Source organism: Callorhinchus milii, unplaced genomic scaffold (genome assembly GCF_018977255.1).
Source record: "Callorhinchus milii isolate IMCB2004 unplaced genomic scaffold, IMCB_Cmil_1.0 Scaffold10, whole genome shotgun sequence".
Classification (NCBI taxonomy): Eukaryota; Metazoa; Chordata; class Chondrichthyes; order Chimaeriformes; family Callorhinchidae; genus Callorhinchus; species Callorhinchus milii.
This window is the reverse complement of record NW_024704751.1, coordinates 13,486,121-13,508,644: the sequence shown is the minus strand read 5'-3', so window position 1 is coordinate 13,508,644 and position 22,524 is coordinate 13,486,121. Positions and strand designations below refer to the sequence as shown.

General features: G+C 40.8%; 1 protein-coding gene across 1 annotated transcript; it reads right to left on the bottom strand.

The window, feature by feature from the left end:
* Window positions 1-271: 271 nt before the first annotated feature.
* Window positions 272-15,088, bottom strand: wasf2 (WASP family member 2). The gene is made up of 9 exons (XM_007894746.2): window positions 14,875-15,088; window positions 7,636-7,807; window positions 7,039-7,173; window positions 6,769-6,922; window positions 5,794-5,911; window positions 3,978-4,108; window positions 2,606-2,758; window positions 1,713-2,212; window positions 272-1,120 (listed from the first exon to the last, which is right to left on the bottom strand). The coding sequence occupies exons 2-9, from the start codon at window positions 7,766-7,768 to the stop codon at window positions 966-968; spliced, it is 1,479 nt and encodes a 492-aa protein (XP_007892937.1). The 5' UTR covers window positions 7,769-7,807; window positions 14,875-15,088; the 3' UTR covers window positions 272-965.
* Between the last annotated feature and the right edge of the window lie 7,436 nt (window positions 15,089-22,524).

The window sequence follows — 22,524 nt, the reverse complement described above, 5'->3', positions numbered from 1 at the left end:
TGCATAGTTTGTCAGTGAAGCTTGCATCTAAACGCTGTATGATTGTGTAAGCAAATTTAGAAAAGAACGTAAAGATGTAAACGCAGCAAAAAAATGTAATTGCAGTTCCCTCATACGTTTAGTCATTTTTGGTCAATCATTTTGTGTGCTTTACGTAAAATAAGCAGTGGGGATACCTGTCGGTAATAACACAAGTCGAGGGCACACCACTTTAACAACCTGTTGGCATGTTAAAAATAAAAAATTTAAGGCCTAAAAATTATCTTTTCACCAGATTTTGCATATTTCACACCCATTCCCTTTTAAAAATGTAGTCAATAAAGCACTTTGGTAACTTAACCGTCCTAATAATACAGAATAGGGGCTTCATATAGGATTACTTGCAGAGACTATAATGGCAGCAATGAGCTCCTGGATACTTTACTGCTGGTTTTAATTTATTCAGGTCAGTCAAAAGGAACTAACTACACAAACCTACCCAAATTTAGCAAGAAAGTGCATCTCACCTGCAAACAAGATTGTTAAAGAGCTGAAGTATGAAGTAGATTACAGATCAGCCATTCTAACTAGAGCTTTTGATAAAAAGGCAGATTAATTAATTTATATGGGAAGGAAAATATTGTCAGATAAATATATTTTGTTGATCATGTACACTATAATTAATAATAGTTCAAAGGGAAAAGCAGTTTCGATGTTAGTAATCCTGCTGTTTCTGGCACGTTTCTTCCCAATGCAGTCAAGTGTATGGGGAATACTGCAATAAACAAGGTCCTTGTTATTATTTTATAAATGTGGCACTTTATATATTATCAGCTCTCCATAATAACACCAAGCTTTTTCCTCGAAGTTAATTTTCTCAACCCACTCACAGCCTGTGCATATAATACAGAGTACTACATTCATGTGTGAATAGATGATTGGAAAAAGACTTGGCTCCTTTAAGCAGAAAGCAATTGGCAGCCAGGTTAGTCAGACCACTCCTCGTCATCAAACTCGGACTCCTCAGAGTCGCTGTATTCAACAGCAATTCGCCGAGAGAGGATCGTGGCCACATCATTGCCAACGTGGTCCCTCTTCTCCTCCAGCTGACGCTGCTCTTCAACTTTACGAAGCTGAAAGCCTGGAGAGCAAACACAATAGGTTGCAGATTACAGGTGTAACGTTCACACGGCAAAATTAACTCACTCAAATCGTCTCATTTTCAACTGTGCATTAATTACGTTGTTGGAATGTTTGGCCTGACTGAAGCCGTTTGATATAACACTGATGGCAGATCGAAACTGCCTATGCCCTTTTCACAATTTACTGTAAACGTCGGTTCAATATACATTGGCATTTCACTCTCATAACCTTTCACTGATCTGCAATCGATAGAGACGATTGTAGTAGAGAAACTAATAAGGGGAAAAAAAGGCAAGCTTTTTTTAAAAAAAATACACATACAGTGCCTTATCGTATTAAAGAGAGTCACTAATTACTGTCAAATATAGAGGCTGATCTTATTGACAAAAAGTCGGACTTCCCCCATAATTTCCACTACGTAATACCTTCCGAAAAGTCACCCAGTAACTGCCCCTTTGCTTTAGGGATCATCACAGACACAGTGTATTTGAAGCTTACAGCAGATGGCAGAAGGAAATTGCATAGACTTTCTGGGTTTTCTGACTTCCTTCTCCCAGCGTGAATTAAAGGGACAGTGCTACGAGCCTTACCTTGCCGAATAGCGGAGAGCATGTCACCCCTAGCGTCACTCACTGGGGGCAGAGACGCTTTGGGTTTAGGATCCGAGGCTGGGGGTGGCGGTGCTGGAGCACTCCCAAAGGATGAAGAGGGTTGACCAGGGGGAGGGGGAGGGGGAGGTGGTGGGGGAGGGGGGCCTCCTGCTGCGGATGAAAACGGTGGGGCTGGCGGACCGGAGAACTGGTCGATGGGGGGAGGTGGTGGGGGGGCTGGTGGAGCAGCGAAACCGGAAGAACCTGCATGGAACTGCATTGGCGGCATGGAAGGAGGGGGAGGTGGAGGTGGAGGGGTGTCAGGAGGTGCCTGCCCCCCATAATCTGCCATCGGCGGTGGGGGTGGGGGAGCTGGGGGTGGAGCAGAACCAGTACCCAACGGTGGACCATGGGGAGGTGCTGGAGGAGGAATACTTGGACTGACATAGCTCCCCCTTTTAGAGGTCAACGAAGCCTTTTGCTGCATGTCCGCGGAGTATCTATAGAAAGAGAAGAATAATTAACACAAACGCAACAAATTGCACCTTTAATAGAGTGTTCTCAATTTCACCTTCTAACTGGTATGTTTTTAATGACAGTGGACATTTACCATTGTCCAGCACAATCTGGTATGGAACAGGCACCGTTCCTTGTAGCCCTAACGAATGTTCGAACACGCCCTTAACTCTATTTAAAACTTTTCTGTACAAGTAACAAGCAATAACACTTTGCGGGAGACTTCTGCCATCAGACCCATCTATTTGGGTCACAGTGTCAATGTCCAAAAGGTTATAATTACAACATGAAATAACTGTACAAATCTAATCTACGGTTGACCTCGCTGTATGTGGAACCAGGAACAGTAGCGTATTTTGACAGATAGCTGATCTTACCCAAAATCAAGCGGTGGTGGAGGTAAATCAGAGGAAGGTGACATTGGGGGAGAAGGAATGGAATCAGTAAACCCTCCATGGGTTCTATAAACAGGAACATCGCTTCCATCTGGAATTATGCCTCCATTATGATTGACCATGTCACCCTGCGGCCTGTAAAACAGTAATGTTTAATTACCTGGAGAAGTTTGTTTTACCTTCACAATTCTGGGATACTTGTGTCTTTCTTTAGGAACTGTATCGCCCAAAACATGTGCATTAAAGCTGTATAACTAACATTCAGGTCAAATGCGCGTCTTGAGAAGTTAAAATTTTCAATTGGTACTAACAACCAGATACTATGGAACAGATTCAAACATCTTGTCTTCCAGAATATTAATGTTATGCGGACATCTGTTTGCATAATGACACCACCCCGCTTGAAAGTTAATTTTCAGAAACAGATGCAAACAGATGGGCTCAAAGGCTGCGATTTCTACACTAGGAATATCAGAAATGCTCACAAAGGAATGACCTTTTCTTTCCCAGAATGCTGATGTTATACATGCTAAAATGTAAAGGAATAAATATACCCTGAGTGCATGTCACATCTGACTCAGTGCCAGTAATGACTGTCTCTGTGTGGATATAGACTTAGTGATGATCTCTGTACAATTTGTTCTCCCATCTCTGGATAAGATCTGGTCTGTATCACCAAATGCAGCATTTATTAAAGACTTATTCTTCAAGGCAATTTAATGGAGGGTAATTGCTGAAAATAGATTTGTAATGCATTTTGAAATATTTCATCCAGATCCAACCACTTGCATGCATGCAGAAAGGCATCTGGCTGCTCTTGTGATGTATAGCATTTATAATAATAATCCTTGCATTCGATATAGCGCCTTATCATGCCTTCTAGACATCTCAAAGCGCTTCACAGAATATACTGTAAAGTGAATTGACTGTATATTTGTGGGCGAAATGCGACAGCCAATTGCGCACAGCAGTGTCTCACAAACAGTTGTGGATTGAAGTGACCAATTTATTATTGTTTTTTTTTTCTTGAGGGATTATTATTTTGGGAGTCTATAATAAATGTCGGGACCATAACCCATTTGCCTTACAAGTGAGACAGAACTTGAAGGGGGAAGGGTATTGTAACAGGGTTTCCCCCATATCTGGTGACTCCCTTCCGTGCCCCGTCATAACTATATTGTCAAATGCTTTCAGTTAAAGACCAGGATATGCAACAGGTGAGAATGTATCGAAAACTGCATCATCAGGTAAGGCAGTAAATCTATATAAGCAGATTGCATCAAATACATTGATAAGCTGGCTTAACACTGGAGGTCAAATATTGTATTTCAAAAATAACTTTAAATAAACATACATAAGTTCATCCTGAGATGGTTTTGCTTCTACAAATTCCTTGCCCATTTTCATTCTTTCCCATTCATCTTTCCTTGTTCTGATCTTCCTTGGATTCAGATTGCCTCTGCTGGAAACATCCCTTTTCTCTTTCTGGGGTAGGAGAGAAGTGAGAGAAAGAAGTCATAACTGGCAATGAAAAATACAGTTTACAGCATTTTAAGGTCTCATAATTAAAGAGAGAGCAGAAGCAGATTGAATGCACGCAAACACTAACGTTGCAAAACATTCAAATACTGCAAAATATCACGGCTGAGGCATGAAATAAGGAAATAAGGCACCAGCAGTGTTCTGTCAGTTTATAAGCTCATGGAATGAGACTGTGAATCAAATTTCTGTTGCATTTACTAAGAATCTTTAGTCGTGAGGAAAAAAATTATCCAGATGTTGGGTTGACAGTCTTGGACTACATTTATATTGCATTTCTCATTCCCAAAAATGACAGCTATTAAAAGGAGAACATCCACTTGGCATTTTCACTGCCTCTCCTTAACAATTCTTTACCCACAGTCAAATTCAAATGACTCCAAATATTAAGCACAATTTCTGCTGATAATTCAACACTTTTAATACAAAAAAAACTTAATAAGGAAAAGGTCTCAGAAATGTACTTTTGAAGGAGGAAAGGCTAGATAAGTATGAATTACTTCCCCATCTCTCTCTCCTTTAAAGACACCCACAATGGCCAACTGCTCAGAAATATTCTCAGAGACCTGGCGTTATAGTTCTCTGCTCCCCTTGTGTAGGTTGCGTGTGTGGTTGAGGCAAATTCTGTAGGCAACCTGGTCTAATCCAGAAATAATGTCACAATTGACATTAAATCCAGTGGTAGTTTTGTGCCCTCATATGCACTGCAGGTTGAAATATTCCAGATCTCAATAACTGTGTTACAATGGTTTCCCCTCTAACTGGTACCAAAATTAGAAACCCTAAGGGGTAGACTTCCAACAAGACAAAAATTATTAAAAGATCATTAAAAAATAGCTGCTAATAAATGGAGAAATTAAGGGNTTTTTTATTATAGAGAAAGAACACCAATCTTTCATTCCCCTTTAATCAATATTTGTCTCCAAAGACATATTTTCCCGAGGATGTTTTGCTTCCTGCGCACTATGATCCAAAAATATCTTTTTCGGTCGATATCATGTTAACACTGACGGGCAGTGCCAGAGATTATTCCCACTTGGCCAATTAACTGTCATACAGAGGTATTTTCTTATACCTCAGTAAAGCTGCAATAGTCTGTAAAGCCAGCATGCCAATGTTGCTGCTAAATAAATGCTAGAGCAACTGCTGCCCGCCCACAGTGCAGCTCACGAGAGAGAGAATCCGCCACTGGACAGGCAAGAGTTTTAAAAGGCCATGCACACACACGACAGCTATTAACAAGATAGCGATTTTTATGTAGAATACAAGGGGTTACCCACAACCAGATCTGGCTGGGTTTAACACTCTGCTACCTCCAAACACATGCTGGCATGCAACCTCTACCTGTCGAGACTTTTGTCACGTTGGTATAAGTTTAGCATGGTTTTGGACTGCCATGTTCTTGCTAGTTTTATATGTCAGTATCATCCTGCCAGTGTAAAAAAATCAGGGTAGGTATTACTAGTGTAGAGATGACTTGAAAAGACACAATAGTGGTTTAGTTTAACATGGAAAAAATTATCCGGGGGGAGAAAGAGAAGAATCAGATATACATATACTCAATATACAAGTTAAACTCTTTAAACATACACACACTTTCTATTATTTGAAATTCTAAAAAAAAGCAATACCCGGTGTTTCCTTTTCTCTTTCATGATATCCTTGGTGTCCTGCAGCATTTTCTCCTTCCAGAGATCAAAGAAGTAAGAAGGATCTGTGTAAAACTTGAGGCTCTCTTTTCCATCATCCCTGGAACAGAAGTCGACAAAAGAATAAGAACGCCATTCATTTGAAGTTCCATTACAATGCAAATTCTGATAGAAATAGCTCTCTGTGGTCAGAAACCAAAATACTTTTGTGTACGAAGTGAAAATTCGTAGCACAATCGCGCACAATGTTTTGTATGCAAGAATGCAAGCTGGTATTTGCATACAAAACATTGTTCTCAGCAATGTAATAGTCACACATTTGCATAGTGTTTAGCTGAAACTAATTTATGTAAAGTTGTCCACCATTGCAAAGTGTGATTTTAACAGAATAACAGAAAGTAGTCAAAACAATTGACTGCGTACCCCCGGCAAGTTCCAGTTGGCAAAGCATGATTTTGGTTACCTTCAAGTAAAGCAGAACTATTTTAGCAGTTCTCAAAGTAGATCTGTGTTGTTTTTAATAGTTTTGTCTTGTAAAAGTTTAATATAGAAACTACACGGTTCACGGAACGGTCAATGCAGAAATGCTTTTAAGCTAAATTTGGAACAACAGCTAGCACTCCCAAAGTAAATCAGGCCTGCTCATTGCGTTTTCCATTTGAAAATGGACTCAACTAGCCCTAAAAATTGGTAATGGAACAGCAACTTTCGGATTGCAACAATTCCTGCAAGATTTCTGCATTCCTATCAAGTCGCAAACATACTGTGTGATGCAACAAACTAAGGTAACATAAGAGTCATATATATATGCATATAATATATTGTATATTTATCCCTTTTCCCTCATATATCCCTTACTCCTTCAGAATATAACTTTATAGTTTGCTCAGCAGGCACCTGCGTTTTCTGAGGAGAGGGTAACACAATGTTGACATGAAGCTAAAAGACATTCCATACCTGAATTGGGTCAAAATATTCAGCGGTGGAGGTTTGTCACCCAAATTATAGGTGTCACAGATAGGTAGTGGCAGAGATTCACGACAGAACAACTGCTGATCCTGCTTTGGGGAACTCCTGAAAGCTTTCCTCAGGTTAATCCCTTGCAGCGAAACTGCAAAAAGGAATATTTTTAATCCATGTTAGAATTAAATGAACAGTTCATACTAATCTGTAAGTGATGCTAATTGTCAAGTAAATGTGAATTATGTTTCAAAATTTTATTCTCACCATCTTCTACTTTGGGATCAAGTTGTGTTACTTTAAGTTGCAAACGCTCAATCCTATCCCCAAGGCTGTTTACCCTAATGGCAAAGCTGCTTGCTTCGTTGAACAATTCACCAAAGATGTCCTCGGCAAATTTGCCTGTCAATAATGAGAAAAGCAGGTTAACAGCAATTAGACACTACATTTTAAATGTCATGATTCAAAAATATATACAATGCTTTTGGCTATTCCAAGATAGGGGCAACGTTTACAGCTTCAAGGATGTGAAGGATAGTTTTAGAAAGCATTTCTTCAAATAGAAAGTAATAAAGAGTAAAAAGAATAGTTAAGAGCAGGGGACTGGATTCATTTATAATCTAACTGGATGTTATAAGAAAATGGTAGGATAGTATCTGGAAGGATGAAATCAAATAGCTGAAGGGTTTTCTTCATCTCAACTTCTCGTCATCTTGTGAAATTTAACACATACATAAGAAACCATGCTGCAAATCTAGGGTGACATTTAAGTGTTTCATAGAAAAACACTGGGTGTATGGGAAAACACGTCTTTTGTGTATCATTTGCAAACAAATTGAAACAGCAGATGGATGCAATACTTACTCAGACTCCCAAGCTGTCTGATGACATTTGCGAGAGTGATATTCGTTACACACTCCAGCTCACTACGAACACTATTAGGCAGAGGCTGGCGGCACAAGTCCCTCGGTTCGATGTTCCTCGTCACTAAAGGCATTGTGGCGCAGGTTCTGACAATAATTCAACACAAAAAGACCTAGAAATGCAGAATTTTAAAAAATGTCAAAAAACATAAGAAGCAGAACACAGTGTGACATTTTAATATTACAAAACACACCGTTGGAAGGCAACACTCAATTCCAATCTCGACTTTGGGAAACGCTGACACAATCTCCCTTGTATCTCAAAGAGGGTTTTAATTTGTATTTTGCAAAATCTGTATTTTTCTTCAACTTGTCATTCCATGGCATTTGCATCTCCATAGCTGTGCAATCATATACATTAAATAATTCGGATTTTCACACAAATACTAAAATTAAAAACCTCAAGTTGAACTTCTAAACAAAATGCATACATTTTTAAAAGGTTTTGAAAACTATTTGAGCTCCACAATTTGAAATATTAACATATTTCTCTGGTTACCTGTTATTTTCATCATATACTCCTTCCCTTAATACAGTATTGTCAACAATCTGGACACCACTGGACATTTACTGTACACTGGAGTGATATCTAACAGAATAACATTGATTTAAGTCACTTCTCACTGGACTTAACCTNAAAAAAACTGGGTTTTTGGCAAGAACTTTATTATCCAATTCTTTGTAGAATACATTAACAATTATTATAGTCGCTATTTATCTAAACAATCGCTCAGACTTTCTCTTTTGTAACCATGTGATTGACATATGGAGGTAGCAGCCAAGGAATTACTATATAAGGTTGTATTACTGAGTCTTTTCAACAGCAACATCCAATACTTTACATACATAGTCATCAGCTAGAACATCAACACCTCAGGAACAGAAGGCAAGCAGCACTTCTGCTAACTTAGAGGAAGTGTGTTTTATCAAACCGTTATAAGAGGATAGAGGTATAAACTAAACATTCAAAGGGCCACCTGGAAGAATAATTTTGTATACTTATCCGTTAGTTTAATTATAATTAAAACTAGAGCAACAACTACGTGAGGATGTAAAAGAGTCTCTGCTCATAGGTCAAACTGCTGATTTCTTAAAATATCAAACCGAGTAAATCTATTGCCCACAAAATATACAACCAATTCATTTTACAGTAGAGAGCTGGGAAAACTCAGCAGGTCAGGCAGCATCTATGGAGAAAGGAAAGTAAGTCAACGTTTCGGGTGACAAAGGGTCGTGGACCTGAAACGTTGACTCACTTTCTTTTTTCTATAGATGCTGCCTGACCTGCTGAGTTTTCCCGGCTCTCTCTGTTTTTGTTTCAGATTCCAGCATCTGCAGTATTTTGTGTTTTGTTCACTTTACAGTATATTCTGTGAAGCGCTTTGAGACGTCTCAAAGACATGAGGCGCTATATCAAATGCAAGGATTATTACTGTATTTATTATTATCCACTGCATCTTCTATATGGCCTTCACAATCTTCCTAAAGTGGGTGACCAATACTCAACCGTATTGGCTGTCTAGCTGCACATTAATTAACCTCCAGAAGCGTTATTAGAGATATTTGACATGAATCTTATGATGTTGCAGAAGTGCAATACATACCATGATGCACGAGACTCACATTTTACCTTTCTATTATTCCTCGTATTAAATTGCAGAATCATAGAAATTAGAGCACTGTTCTGATAGCATGATACCTCTGGAGTATTGCAGACCATAATGTAAATGGCAAATACAATCCCTGCCAACAAAGCACTGGAAGTTCTGCTTGTGGTTTCCATTTAAGCAGGAATAATAATAATAATAATCCTTGCATTTGATATAGCGCTTTTCACGTCGGGAGGACGACCCAAAGCGCTTCACAGAACACACTGTAAAGTGAATTCACTGTATATTTGTGGGCGGACGCGGCGGCCGATTGCGCACAACAATGTCCCACAAACAGTCGTAGATTGAAAATGACCAATTTATTATTGTTTTGGGTTTTGGAGGATTATTATTAGGCTCTGTGTGGAGTAAGGAAACTTGCCCAAGGTTTCCCCCTCTGCCTGGGATTGAACTCAGGTCTTTCACTTGCAAAGTGAGTGCTCTAACCACTGAGCTGCAGGACTCCAGTATTAAATTGTTGAGCGTTTGATGTAAGCTAGTTACGTTACACCATATAATCTTACTCAAAATATATCCTGTAGAAATTGCTGACTGCTATACTGCTTTGGCAACAGGGAGTGAAGCAACAGATCAGTCGTGCTGGATTATATAGAATACAATAATTGTTGGGTTAGCCTAGGTGTACAACAGGCGATGCAAGCCACAAATTCATATTTCTAATCTAATACTACAATATTGAGTTTTTTTATTAATCTCTTTCCACTGCACCGATGCCCATAAATTACACAGCCAAACCACGTTACTGTGTATCCTGTGAAGCGCTTCGAGATGTCTCGATGAAGTGATCAGGCGCAATATCAAATGCAAGGAGTATTATTATTATAGAATTTATTTAAAAATAGTGGAATACTAACTCTGTTGTGAGCTTATAATATGAATGAGCTAAACAGATATAACAGAAATAGCCCCGGACTAAATTGCACTACTATTTCACATGCGAGGCACTGAATACAAAAGTAGGCAAGCAGCTTTTAAGTTGCAAAAGATAAAGTTAATAATCTAGGTTTTAGTTCCCTATTGGGGTTTCACACACATTTCTGTCTTGACTACTTTGTACAATACTTCTGTAAAATTTAAGTTTGCTTATCATCAGTTCGTTTACAATCTGCCGGCTAGGCAGCCTTTGGGGATCGGTTTCTTTCCATAGCGCACACACACAAAAAAAAAACAAATGAAGGAAACAAGAGAATTTATACAACTTTCAAAAAATGCTAAACCGTGAAATTCAAGCCTCATTATAACTGTATACTGTGCTTAGGTTTCTAAAGTATTCAATAAAATGGTCATATAATTTTCAAGCCATAGGAATACATTACTGTATGATACTGGTGATATAATGTGTAACGCACGTAAACCCAAGGTTTTACTTAGGTTTAGTGTCAAACAGTTTCAGGCTATCGGTTCATCCAGGCCACCCATCCAAAATCCCAAAAGATTCCTTCAAATATCAAGAGGGCTACCTAATGAAGGTAAATGGGTTCTGGTATTTATAAATAGTCTTACAAAAGAAATAGGAAAGCCCTTTTTAAATTTCATAAATAATAGCAAAATCTCAGACTGGTATACTCTTGCAAAATATTCTAGAAGGGTGTGAATTACATCAGATGACTGTTGAAGACAACAGTTTAACACAATTCAATCTCTTCGGAACTTTTCACTCTCTACCCGAACATCATTGATGTGCACATTTTCGGAAAACTAAGGTGTCAAAAGTCCAAAAGAGAAAATTGCTCACATCCTCAAACGTGCCATAATGAAGTTGGATGGTTCTTTATCAGACATGTACTATAAGGACCACATTCAGGCGTTAAAGATTAGACAAGTTAAAAGTTTCCATGTTTTACAAAAATAGTTACTGTTGCACAGTGTTAAACCAATTACTTCCTGTTTTTTTGCAGACTGCACTTACTTGATACACAGCAGCCACTTGCAATGAATTGTATGGTACAAGTCACACATTGATACTTGTAAGGTTGGGTGAAAATTCATGCCAACAAAAATGTTCAGATTTAGGTCAATTAATTAAAGATTAATTAGTAGAACTGTACCATTTTATACAACGAAGGGCTTTACTGGAGGCTCTGTCAATTGTTCCTTTAAACTATTTGTGTGGGTGAAGTGAAAGAAAGGGGTTTTGGCTGATTTACAGTGACCGTTGAAACTCAATGCACCATGCATCCCCTTTTTGTGATTATTTTAATGAGGCAGTTTTGCAGATTAACTCCCTTCTCAATCAGCTGAAATTCTTAACTCTTATAAGCTGAATAATGCACAATAGGCCTGAAACTCCTCTTTGACCCATTTAAATCAGCAGAAATTTTAGAAAATTCTTAAATTAACTCTCAATTTAGAAGACCATCTTAAAAATTAGGGACTGAATTTAAGACTTTGCCTAGTACCTCACAATCTTAAACTTTGAAACAAAATAGTCCATCTCGACAGAATTTGGGGTCAAATATAGCCATCCAGTACACCAACAATTTCTTCTATCCTCATAGCTGGTTGCTGACAGGAACAGCTTTTTAAGCTGTATTTATATCAGTACAAAATAGATACCAGAACAAATTATACACAATTCCAGTTCCTCTTCTAAAACAAAAATACAAACCACTTAGATATATTCCCACAATCACACAACTGTACATAATACATGAAATGGAACAAAAAGTTAGTTTCATATTCACATATACAATGTCACAATCAGTTTTAGCATTTGTTGTGATATAAATTATATTGCATTAAAAAAACATCAACAATCTACTGAAATATGGACTGCTGTTAGAACTTACTCCTGCTTAAGCTGTCGTGTTTGGTCATAAGAAGCGATCTAAATTTATGAAACAAATCTTAGGCATGAGCAATCACGAGAGCATATTTTTAATAATTAACTGTGCTTTGAGGGGAAAAACAACAGTATTTGATTTGCCGTGATCTAACAAAATGGCAGAAGATAATGACAGAATGGGTTTGACAAGCCTACTCCTGTTCTTATCTCTTTAACATTAAGTTAATTTAGTCACTGTACTACGTAGAGTACAGAGCCTCCTCCGGTTGGTAGAATGCCTTCACAAATTCTGTCTGTAGTCCCCACCAACCCTATTACTTTGATGACTGAAATGTCATTTTCTGACGTCATAAGGGAGTCAAAGGAACTGCAGTAATTCTCATCTGTAAATTTAACAACATTAATAATAATGATCCTTGCATTTGATGTGGCACCCCATCATGTCATAAAACGTCTCAATGGGCCTCATAGGATTTTACTATGAGGAAAAATACTGAGACTGTATTGAGCGTTGACCATTTGATGGTGTGAGTTTATAATGAGAAGACGCATTCAGCCACTAATAACAAATGTACTGATCATCAGAAAATCAGCTTCTATAACTTCTGCACTCAAGTTGTCTCTTACCACTAATCAGCACGTAAGCCTTCCTTAAAAGACTTTTTGGGAATATTCAGCAAAATGTACTCCCCTTAAAGTGATGCAACACATGTTTTTTTAAAAAAAGTCATTGAAATTATTTTTTTTAGGTCAGCTGGGTGTCTGACCCGTCACTAAGAAGTACAGAAGTGCTCTGTTCTGTCCCTAACAAAATATTATTTCACAGACATGACCCCAAAGATGTTAACACATGGAATGGGGGTGTCAACACATCCGATATTGTTTCCACACTGTATGGTAATGTTTAGTAATATTGCCAATTTTGATATCACCTTGGAATTTAACATGATTGGAATGAGAAACATGCAATTGCCCACATCCAATGTACTCCCTCTCCTTTCCTTGGTAATGTGTAGCAAAGAGCAAACATGAGGCTTAACATCATATTTGTCAATACAGTATTAGTCACCTCTCCGTCATAGGCAGGGTCAGCAAAGTTTTGTTATTTTCAAAATTGAAGTGAATAACTACTTATTTTGTTTTAAAAATGTTAAAGTAAACAGCAGACTTAAAATCCGGTCAGTATTAAGAGTTTTCTGTCATGTGCTGTCACTTGCAAAAGTGATGGCTTCCTTAGAGACAGATGAGAAAGGTTTTAAGTACACACCCAAGTATGACTCAAGTGAACGGAAAGTCTGCAGATACAGTATTTAACACAGAAGAACTTATAGCCTATACGCTCCCCAATTAGTTTGACTGTTTCATGATTTCTAACAACATAGCTCGGTGCGCGTGGGTTTAAATTTCAAAAATAAAATAAGGAATTGAGGTTTTCACATCCACAAGCTGATTACCACATTAAGAAAAATCAATATTAGAAACGAATTAGAAAGCTTGACTTTCCTACAAAGTAAGCAACCTGTTGATTTTTTTTTCTTATTATTTTGCGACGGTGACGGTGCAATGTTAATTACAAAAATGGGTAACTTAAACGAAAAGGTGTCGACTATCAAAAGGTGGGGGGAGGACGGGGGGAACGTGCTCAAAATGAGTTGCAAGCTGGAATCACTAGATTCTTAACCCGGAACAAAGTACTTCCCTTCCTGAATCTGAAGGAATGTTTCAAGAAAGTTGAATTCGTTCGTGTTCTGACTGGTCACGTCAGCTTCTGCCTCAACTTTAAACGTTCTCAATCTCAAGGCAAAGCTTTTCCCAAACAGATGATCTGTGCCTGCAACTCTTCCCTGCAAAAAGTTTAGGCAACAAACAGGGGAGGGTGGTGGGGGGGGGGGTGGGGGGGGGGAGAGACACTGTGGATTGAGTGAGTCAAAATGACACCCACCCAATGAACAAAACCACTCACTGGTTGAAGATAACATCGGGCCACTAAGTTACCACCCATCCCTTTTCACCAGTGATGCAAAACAAATCTGCAATTTATAGGAAGATTTTTTTTCCCCCCTCTCCCTCCTCCTCTCCTCCCCCCACCCCAAAGTAAACATTAGAACAAATGATTTAAAACTAAATCATTTTTTAAAAAAATATATGGATATTATAGATACTATATATATTATATATATGTAAACACATACCCCAAAACAACACTGTTGAGGGCATCAGAAACATGATTTCATATAAACAACAGCTATTTCTGCTGCTGTTTTTTTCTCTCTCTCTCACAGTCTCTTCTTTCTCACTCTCCGTCTCAGTCTCTCTCTCTCTCCGTCTTTCTCACTCTCTCTGTCTCTCTCACTCACTCTGTCTCACTCTCTGTGTCTCACTCTCTCTCTCTGTGTCTCACTCTCTCTCTCTGTGTCTCACTCTCTCTCTGTGTGTCTCACTCTCTCTCTCTGTGTCTCACTCTCTCACACTCACTCACTCTCACACACTCACTCACTCTCTCTCACACTCACTCACTCTGTCTCTCTCACTCTCGAGGCCTAAAAAAAAGAGGAGCCCATTATTGAGCAGGAAGTTGGGAGCCGCGGCCGCCGCCGCCTCCACTGAACCGCCCGCCCCGTGAGCAACGGCCGGGAATGGAAGCCTCGTCCCGCCGCTCGGCCCTGGGCCCGATAGGCCTCGGGCCTGACGCCCGGCCCCTCCCGCCCGGCCCGGCCGTTCCTACCTGAGGTGAACAGTCCTCTCAAACGTCTTCCCGCCTCCAATCTCTCCCGTCGGGAATCCTCATGACACAACAGCTGAACTCCTCTTCTTCTTCCTCCTCTCTCTCTCTCTCTCTCGCCCTCTTAACAAGCGGCCGGCGCTACCGACCGACCGCCGCCAACCGCCATTACCGCCGACGGCTTAGCAACGCCTCAGCTCCCGCCCCCTTCCGTCACCCGCTTCCACCGCCTCGCGCGATTGGCCCAGACTGACCGCCGACCCGCCTTCCCATTGGTCAGGCCGCCCGTCACTCCGAGCTCCGCCGCAAGCGTCGCGTCGCGTCGCCGTGCGTCCTGACGTCTTCACGCACGCACGCACGCAGGGGATGGGTGGGGGGGTGGGAGTGAACGAGAGGAGGGTCGGCACAAACCATTGCACTTTTGGATGGCGGGCGGGGGGGGGGGAGATGGGGGAAGACCAACGCCAATGCCACGATTTTAGTCGTTCAGCTGATGGTATACTCCACTCCTAACATTTGTACTTCGGTTCAAGTGATCTCGAATCCCATTAGAGGTGGTGGTGGGGGGAGAAATGGGACTGTATTGAAAATAGGTGTACAGGCGTCCCCTCCGGTCGGGATTGTGGTGGAGCCCTGGTGTTGTGCACAATGTATCCACATACAATGTTCGGGGTTCAGTCGCAACAACAACAACAACCACAACAACAACAACCACCACCACAACAACAACCACCACAACAACAACCACAACAACAACAACCACCACAACAACAACAACCACCACCACCACAACAACAACCACCACAACAACAACAACCACCACCACCACAACAACCACCGCAACAACAACCACCACAACCAACCACCACAACAACCACCACCAACAACAACCACCACAACCACCACCACAACAACCACCACCACCACAACAACCACCACCACAACAACAACCACCACCACCACAACAACAACCACCACAACAACAACCACCACCACAACAACAACCACCACCACCACAACAACAACCACCACCACAACAACAACAACAACCACCACCACAACAACAACCACCACCACCACCACAACAACAACCACCACCACCACAACAACAACTTGCATTTACACTGCGCCCCTCACGCAAGGTAGCGCCCCAGAGCGCCTGACAGTGGCGGAGCACGACGCCGAGCCCGGGCTGGGGCTGTGTGGGTGCGGTGGTGGGGGGGGTGCGGTTTTTTTTGACCGTAGACGCGGTCAAACAGGAAGGTCTTCGGGCGCGATCCGAAAATGGGGATGGAAAGGGGCAAGGCGGCAGGGGCGGAGGAAGAGCGCCCCCACAGAGTTTTGGGGCGCAGTGGCTGAAAGCGCGGCCGCCGACATTGGGGCGGAGGGCACCAGGGGCGGGCAGAAGTCCGGAGCCAGTCGAACGGAGGCAGCGGGTTGTGCAGAGGTTGTCCTCGGGTGCGATAGCTCACGTGTGCTCAGCCTGATATTCTTTCGCGAATGAAACTAAATCATCGCAATTCTTTGCAATTTGGGATCGCGCCTTTCAGACACGGGAGGACGTCTCAAAGCGCTTCACAGGATTCAACAACAACAACTTGCATGTATAAAGCGCCACCTAACGCAAGATAGAGTCCCAGAGTCCTTTAAAGTGTAGGGACTGCGTGTATTTTGTAGGCGAAACGAGGCAGACAATTTGTGCACAGCAACGACCCATAAAAGTCATGAAGTGAATGGCCGATTTTATTCAGGAAGTTGGCCAGAACACTCTTCTCTTTTTGAACAGCGTCATAGGATCTTTAACATCCACCTGAATCAGCAGATGGGACTTTGGTTTAATGTTTCATCCAAAGGACGGCACCTCCGATAATGCAGTACTTCTGCTCTTACAATGCCTTGGAGCATCAGCCTAGATTTATGTGAGTTCAACATCCCAACATCGAACTTGAACCCACAATGTCTGTCCTGACCCAGATATTAAAACGCTACCAACTGAGCCAGGTCATAATTTGAATCCACAAGGTTAAATTCAAGACTTTGCGCTACAACTTCTAATTTTGAGTGTAAATTTGCCGCCCAAGGAAAAGAAATGCAAAATTAACCAATTAAAAGTAACATTAAAGTTATAGTGTCTGAAGCGATGAGAGACTATTGCAACATCATTATCCATTGCAACTGAATAATAATATCACTTGATTCACAGGAGGGTGTAATAAAAGACTAGTTTTGCATCTGGGAAGTAATATAATAAGGATTTCGAGACCACAGCAAGTATTATAGTGCAATAACACAACATGATTTATCTGGATTTCCTTGGCAATAAAAGTCGTTTTTGCTTTGATTAAATGCCACAACTTGCAACCGCAGCATTTCTTCAGTGCAGGAACCGGCTATTGCCTCAACATTCTTAACAAGTGCAAATTATTGCTTAAGTATGTTCAGAGACGGTACTAATTCTGAGCTCTAGTGGCTTCCCTGCAATAAACCTATTATTGCAAAGTTCAAAACCCTTCATACGAAATTTTAATAGAATAATAGTTTGCATTTAATTCAAACCGTGCGCTCTGGGGCTGGCTGGCTCGGCTGAAAGGCATAGATGGTGAGATGGCACATTGTAAAGAACATTTGTAGAGATTATTTTGTGCCTTAGATGTGAAGTCTCACTCTCTCTCAGGCCCAGTATCATGCGATCACACTTAAAATCATAGGAGGGCCAAATGGCATTCGAAATATTAGTTGAAAGAAATGGGTTCATAAAATTGCTCTGTGTCAGTACCAACTAGAGGATCCCAAACCCTGATGTCTCCTCTCTCTCTCTCTCTCTCTTCCCCTCTCACCCAATTATCACGTGGAAAGAAAAAAATGTGTAATTTTCTTCCCAATGAAAGGCCTCCTTCTCTGTAACTGCACTGGCAAAAAAAGTTTTAAGCAAGTGGCTTTCAGTTATAATAATAATAATAATCCTTGCATTTGGTATAGCTCCTTATCACATCGTACAGACTTTTCAAAGCGCTTCACAGATTATATTGTAAAGTAGATTGACTGCATTTGTGGGCGAAACTATTTATTTATTTTTTTATTGGAGGTATTATTACCCCAAGAAAAGGGTTAAGCCAATCGACTCACAACCGCGTTCAGGAATCAAACCCAGGTCCTCTCACTCGCTAAGCGAGTGCTCTAACTAATACACTTCAGGACTCTACAAGATCTAAGTAAGTAGCTTGCAGTTGAGTTGAGTGCAAGACTTCTGAACATTTAAAAACTGCTGAGCCTTGGGAAGCCAAGCATTTGTAGGAAGCTGGAAAGAACAGTTAACATCAACGAGGGGAATGTGCATAATTCTGTAATTATTAAATCGTTTGAAGGAGAGCAAAAAGCAACAATAATTGCTTTGAAAGGTTTTTTTTTCCCTTCACACCTCAGTAAAAAAATTGATTCGAAAAGACAAGATGTTCGCAACGCATATGAAAGTAATCCTCGTCAAATAATACACGGATTGGAATTGACTGCACGGTTCAAACACGGCACTGTGACATTACATTTCCCATTTACAAGGACAGCATCAAAATTATCACAGGCTTTTGAATTAACAAGAGCCATTGAAAATGATTTGCAGTTGGTAGCAAAAGCCAATTATGTGTTGCGTTGCTTCAAAAGACTAAACCATCTCTACAAGCACCAACTCTCATTGACTAATTATGCACCATTACGTGTACCTTCAACTCCGTCTCGCTATCAGCTTCTCTGCTTTAGTTCTTTTTGACAAAACATGGGCAAAATGTTATTCCATTACAGGACAATGTTAATGTGTGTGTTGGTGGGGGTGTGGGGGTGTGTGTGGTGGCGACAGTGGAAGGGGTCAAGCGATTTAGTTATTTGACTAAAGTTGCTACAGATGTGGGCACAGGATTGAAGATCTATTGGGACATTCTTGTCCGCCACATTCTCGTACAGAGGGGCGTTGGGCTGTGACACTTTCATCAAGCCAACTACACTTTTTGCTGCTAATTTTTTAATCGCACAAAAACAATGTTGGTTAACAGATAACTCTGTGTTAACCAACAGCCATTTTTTTTGCTTTGTCCTCATGATAAGATCTCCCATTACGTAAATACGGCAAAGTGATCATTGGTTTTTGCGATCAGAGGAAAATAGACATCCCAATCTTTTCACAAAACAGTTAGTGTCGCTGGAATTTCTTCAAGGCAGAGATTTTTTTCCTGTAATACATTCCTCAATCCATAGAGGTCTCCTGGTATCCATTCTCTCCAGTTTACACTCCTGTGCAATGTTATTTACAGCTTTGCTAACAGCCAAATCACACCAATCCCTTGCTTCTCCCAACCCTCGCCCTCTCTCGAAGTTGTGCACAAAATTCTACACTTGTCATTAGGTAGCGAGGAACAGACAGATCCAGAGGAACACAGCTTGTAATAAATACTCCTTGCATTTGACACAGAGCCTTTCACGTCAGGAGGTTGCATCAAAAAGCTTCACTGGAGTTACTGGAAAGTGTAGTGACTGCATCTTGTAGACAAAACAATAAGATGATCAAAGGGGCTTTATGGAGGGAGGGGGGGGGGTGGAGTTCGGGGAGAGCTTGGAGAATTCAACACCTTCACAGATCCTACATGTATTCATGAGAACGAGACTTCAAATACACTTTCGTGAATCAACAAATTAAAATTTTAAAGCTAATCCTCCTGCTTTCTCTCGCTTTACACAACCTGTGACAGTTCTTTCAACTCTCTGCATGAAACACAATGAAGAATAACAATTTCACACGTATAATATTGGAGATCCTCACTGCCTCTTAATTGCTCCAGGATTTGGGTTTTTTTTAGCCATTAAGGATATTTTTTTTCCTGTTCTCCTGACCTTAGTGGTAAGATGTTAGCTGTCTGCCTGCACTGATCTCCCTCTCTGTGCAGGTGATACCTGCTGATACTAGATTCACTTTTAACATGATTTCGTGTGTTGTACAGTTCAAAAAGCAAGAAAAAGGAAAATCTTCATTGGGGGGGGAAAAGAAAGAACCTCATCACAAGTTAAACTGCAACTTAAAGCAACACAATGAGGGAGTATCCACATTCAAACACCCTTGGCTCATAGAGAATGAAGTTAATGAAGAATAATGATTGGAATAGCGGAATGCTTATACGGACTACCTCAGCATTCAATAGCACTTTGGGTTTCATTATGCAGTGCTCGGGTGAGAGGGGGAATGGGGAATGCACTGCGTTCATTACCAGAGGTGCTGTCCTTCGGATCAGATGTTAAACAGATATTTAGTCTACCTGTTCAGGTAGATGTTAAAGATTGCACTATTAAGCAGAGAGAAATTTTCCCAAATAAACCCTCACTAGTAAACTCTCCCACAGAAAAAAATTTGTCACTCAATCCACGACTGGCTGTTGGCTGCCACGTTTCGCCCAAAAGAATCTACAATCAATCTACTTTACAGTATATTCCGTGAAGCGCTTTGAGAGGTCTCAATGATAAGATAAGGCGCTAAATAAAATGCCAAGGATTATTTTAAAGTTCACTTCATTGGCTCCAGTGGTTATTCGTTGGATATCACTGCGCGCAAATTGGCTGCTTGGGATCGTGTGACATTTATTGTAGAATTCGAGGTATTTCATCGATGCCATGAGGGGCTGCATCAAAAGCAAAACTTAAATGATTATTAATTATCGTACCGTTTCAACTTGATAGCTGCTGTAAAAATGCGAGTTTTCCACGCTTTTTTGACCCAAACGATGCAAAGTACGCGCCAGAAGATTGGAAATGTGCTTAAATGTGCTTAGTTGCAAATACTGTACCTGTTCTCCGTGCTGGGTGTCTTGCAATGGTGACGGTTTCTCATTAACCTGCACTGGATGATGACTGTTTTCAGTACAACTCACTTCACCACAATTTAGATGTAATTCGCTTTTGCTTTTTCCCCTCTTCTGTTCCCCTGACAACCAACAGCCACTGCAGGAAGGTTCCTTGTGGTAAACAGGAGTCATCGGCGCGCTCAGTGTTAAGCACTTTACCACGGTTATTTACATCAAAAACTCAGAGAGAATCTTAGTGGGTGAAGCTGTCAGGCACCTGTTCTCATCCTCCCACTTCGTATTCTTTGATAGCGTTTTTTGGCAAAACATGAAACCCAAATTACAAACTGTTTGCAAGAGTTTTTTGCAGAGAAGGAGCGAGCCAGGCCTTGAACCCACAGCCTTCTGACTCGGAGAACCATCAACTGAGCCAGGCTGACACCCATTTTCCTGGCACCGCAGGGGAAATATCTGATGTGCTGTTTGGCACAGGCTGCACAAGGAAACCAAGGCCGTCTGAGAGCTCTGCGATACAGTGCCAACACACTCACCTACAAATACACAGTCAGTATTCGCCTGAACAGTAAAATCCTGTGAAATGCTTTGAGTTGTCTCAGTGATGTAATCAGCACCTTGGTACGTCCTCTCGATGTGAAACGCTTGGGCAAGTTTCCTTACTCCACACAGAGCCTAATAATAATCCTCCAAAACCAAAAAACAATCATAAATTGGTCATTTTCAATCCACGACTGTTTGTGGGACATTGCTGTGCGCAATTGGCTGCCGCGTTCGCCCACAAATATACAGTCAATTCACTTTACAGTGTGTTCTGTGAAGCGCTTTGGGACGTCCTCCCGACGTGAAAAGCGCTATATCAAATGCAAGGATTATTATTATTATTATTATATGAATGCAATTTGTTGTTGTTGTTGTAATACAGGTTCCGGGAGTAATAATTCCTTCAAACAAAATTATAATAATAAATTGTTCTTTCAATCCACGACTGTTTGTGGGACGCTGCTGTACACAATTGGCTACTGTATTTCGTCCACAAATATACAGTCAATTCACTCTACAGTATATTCTGTGAAGCACTTTGAGACGTCTCGAAGATGTGATAAGGAGCTGTATCAAATGCAAGGACTACTATTATTCCTTAATGTACTCCTTAAACAACTGTAGCAATGTTTTTCCAATAAACTGAGGGCAAATTGTGATTGAATGTGGCTTAGTTATAAATGACCAGCGAGAAGCTGTCTCTCATTGAAGGGAATTGAAATGAGAGGATTTCTGATGGGGTTTAATGGGCCGAAAATCCTCTTTGCACGCTATAATTTCCATCATTTTAGGAAAGTTACCATGAACCTGCTAAGCTGTTTTGTAACAAGCTGATATTACCAGCACTTGGATGAACATTCATTCATCGCTTGTTGAAGATTGGATAATAATAATAATAATAATAATAATACTTGCATTTGATATAGCGCCTTTCCACATTGTCAAAACTCCTGACAGGATCTTCTGTCAAGTGCAGTGATTCTATTTGTAGGCATACGTGGCAGCCAATTCGTACAACCAGCTGTGAAGTGAATGAAGTCAATTTTTTCTGGGGGATTGTTGGCTAGGACACTGGGAAAGAGAAACTCCCTTTTTTCCAACCAAATAGTGCCAAGGGATCTTTAATATCCACGCAAACAAACAGACTGGACATCTCATCCGAAGGACGGCGCCTTTGACACTGTAACACTCACCCAGCACTGCACTAGAGAATGTCAGCCTGGACGATATGAATTCCAAGTCCCGAGGTCAGGCTTGATCTCACAACCTTCTACTG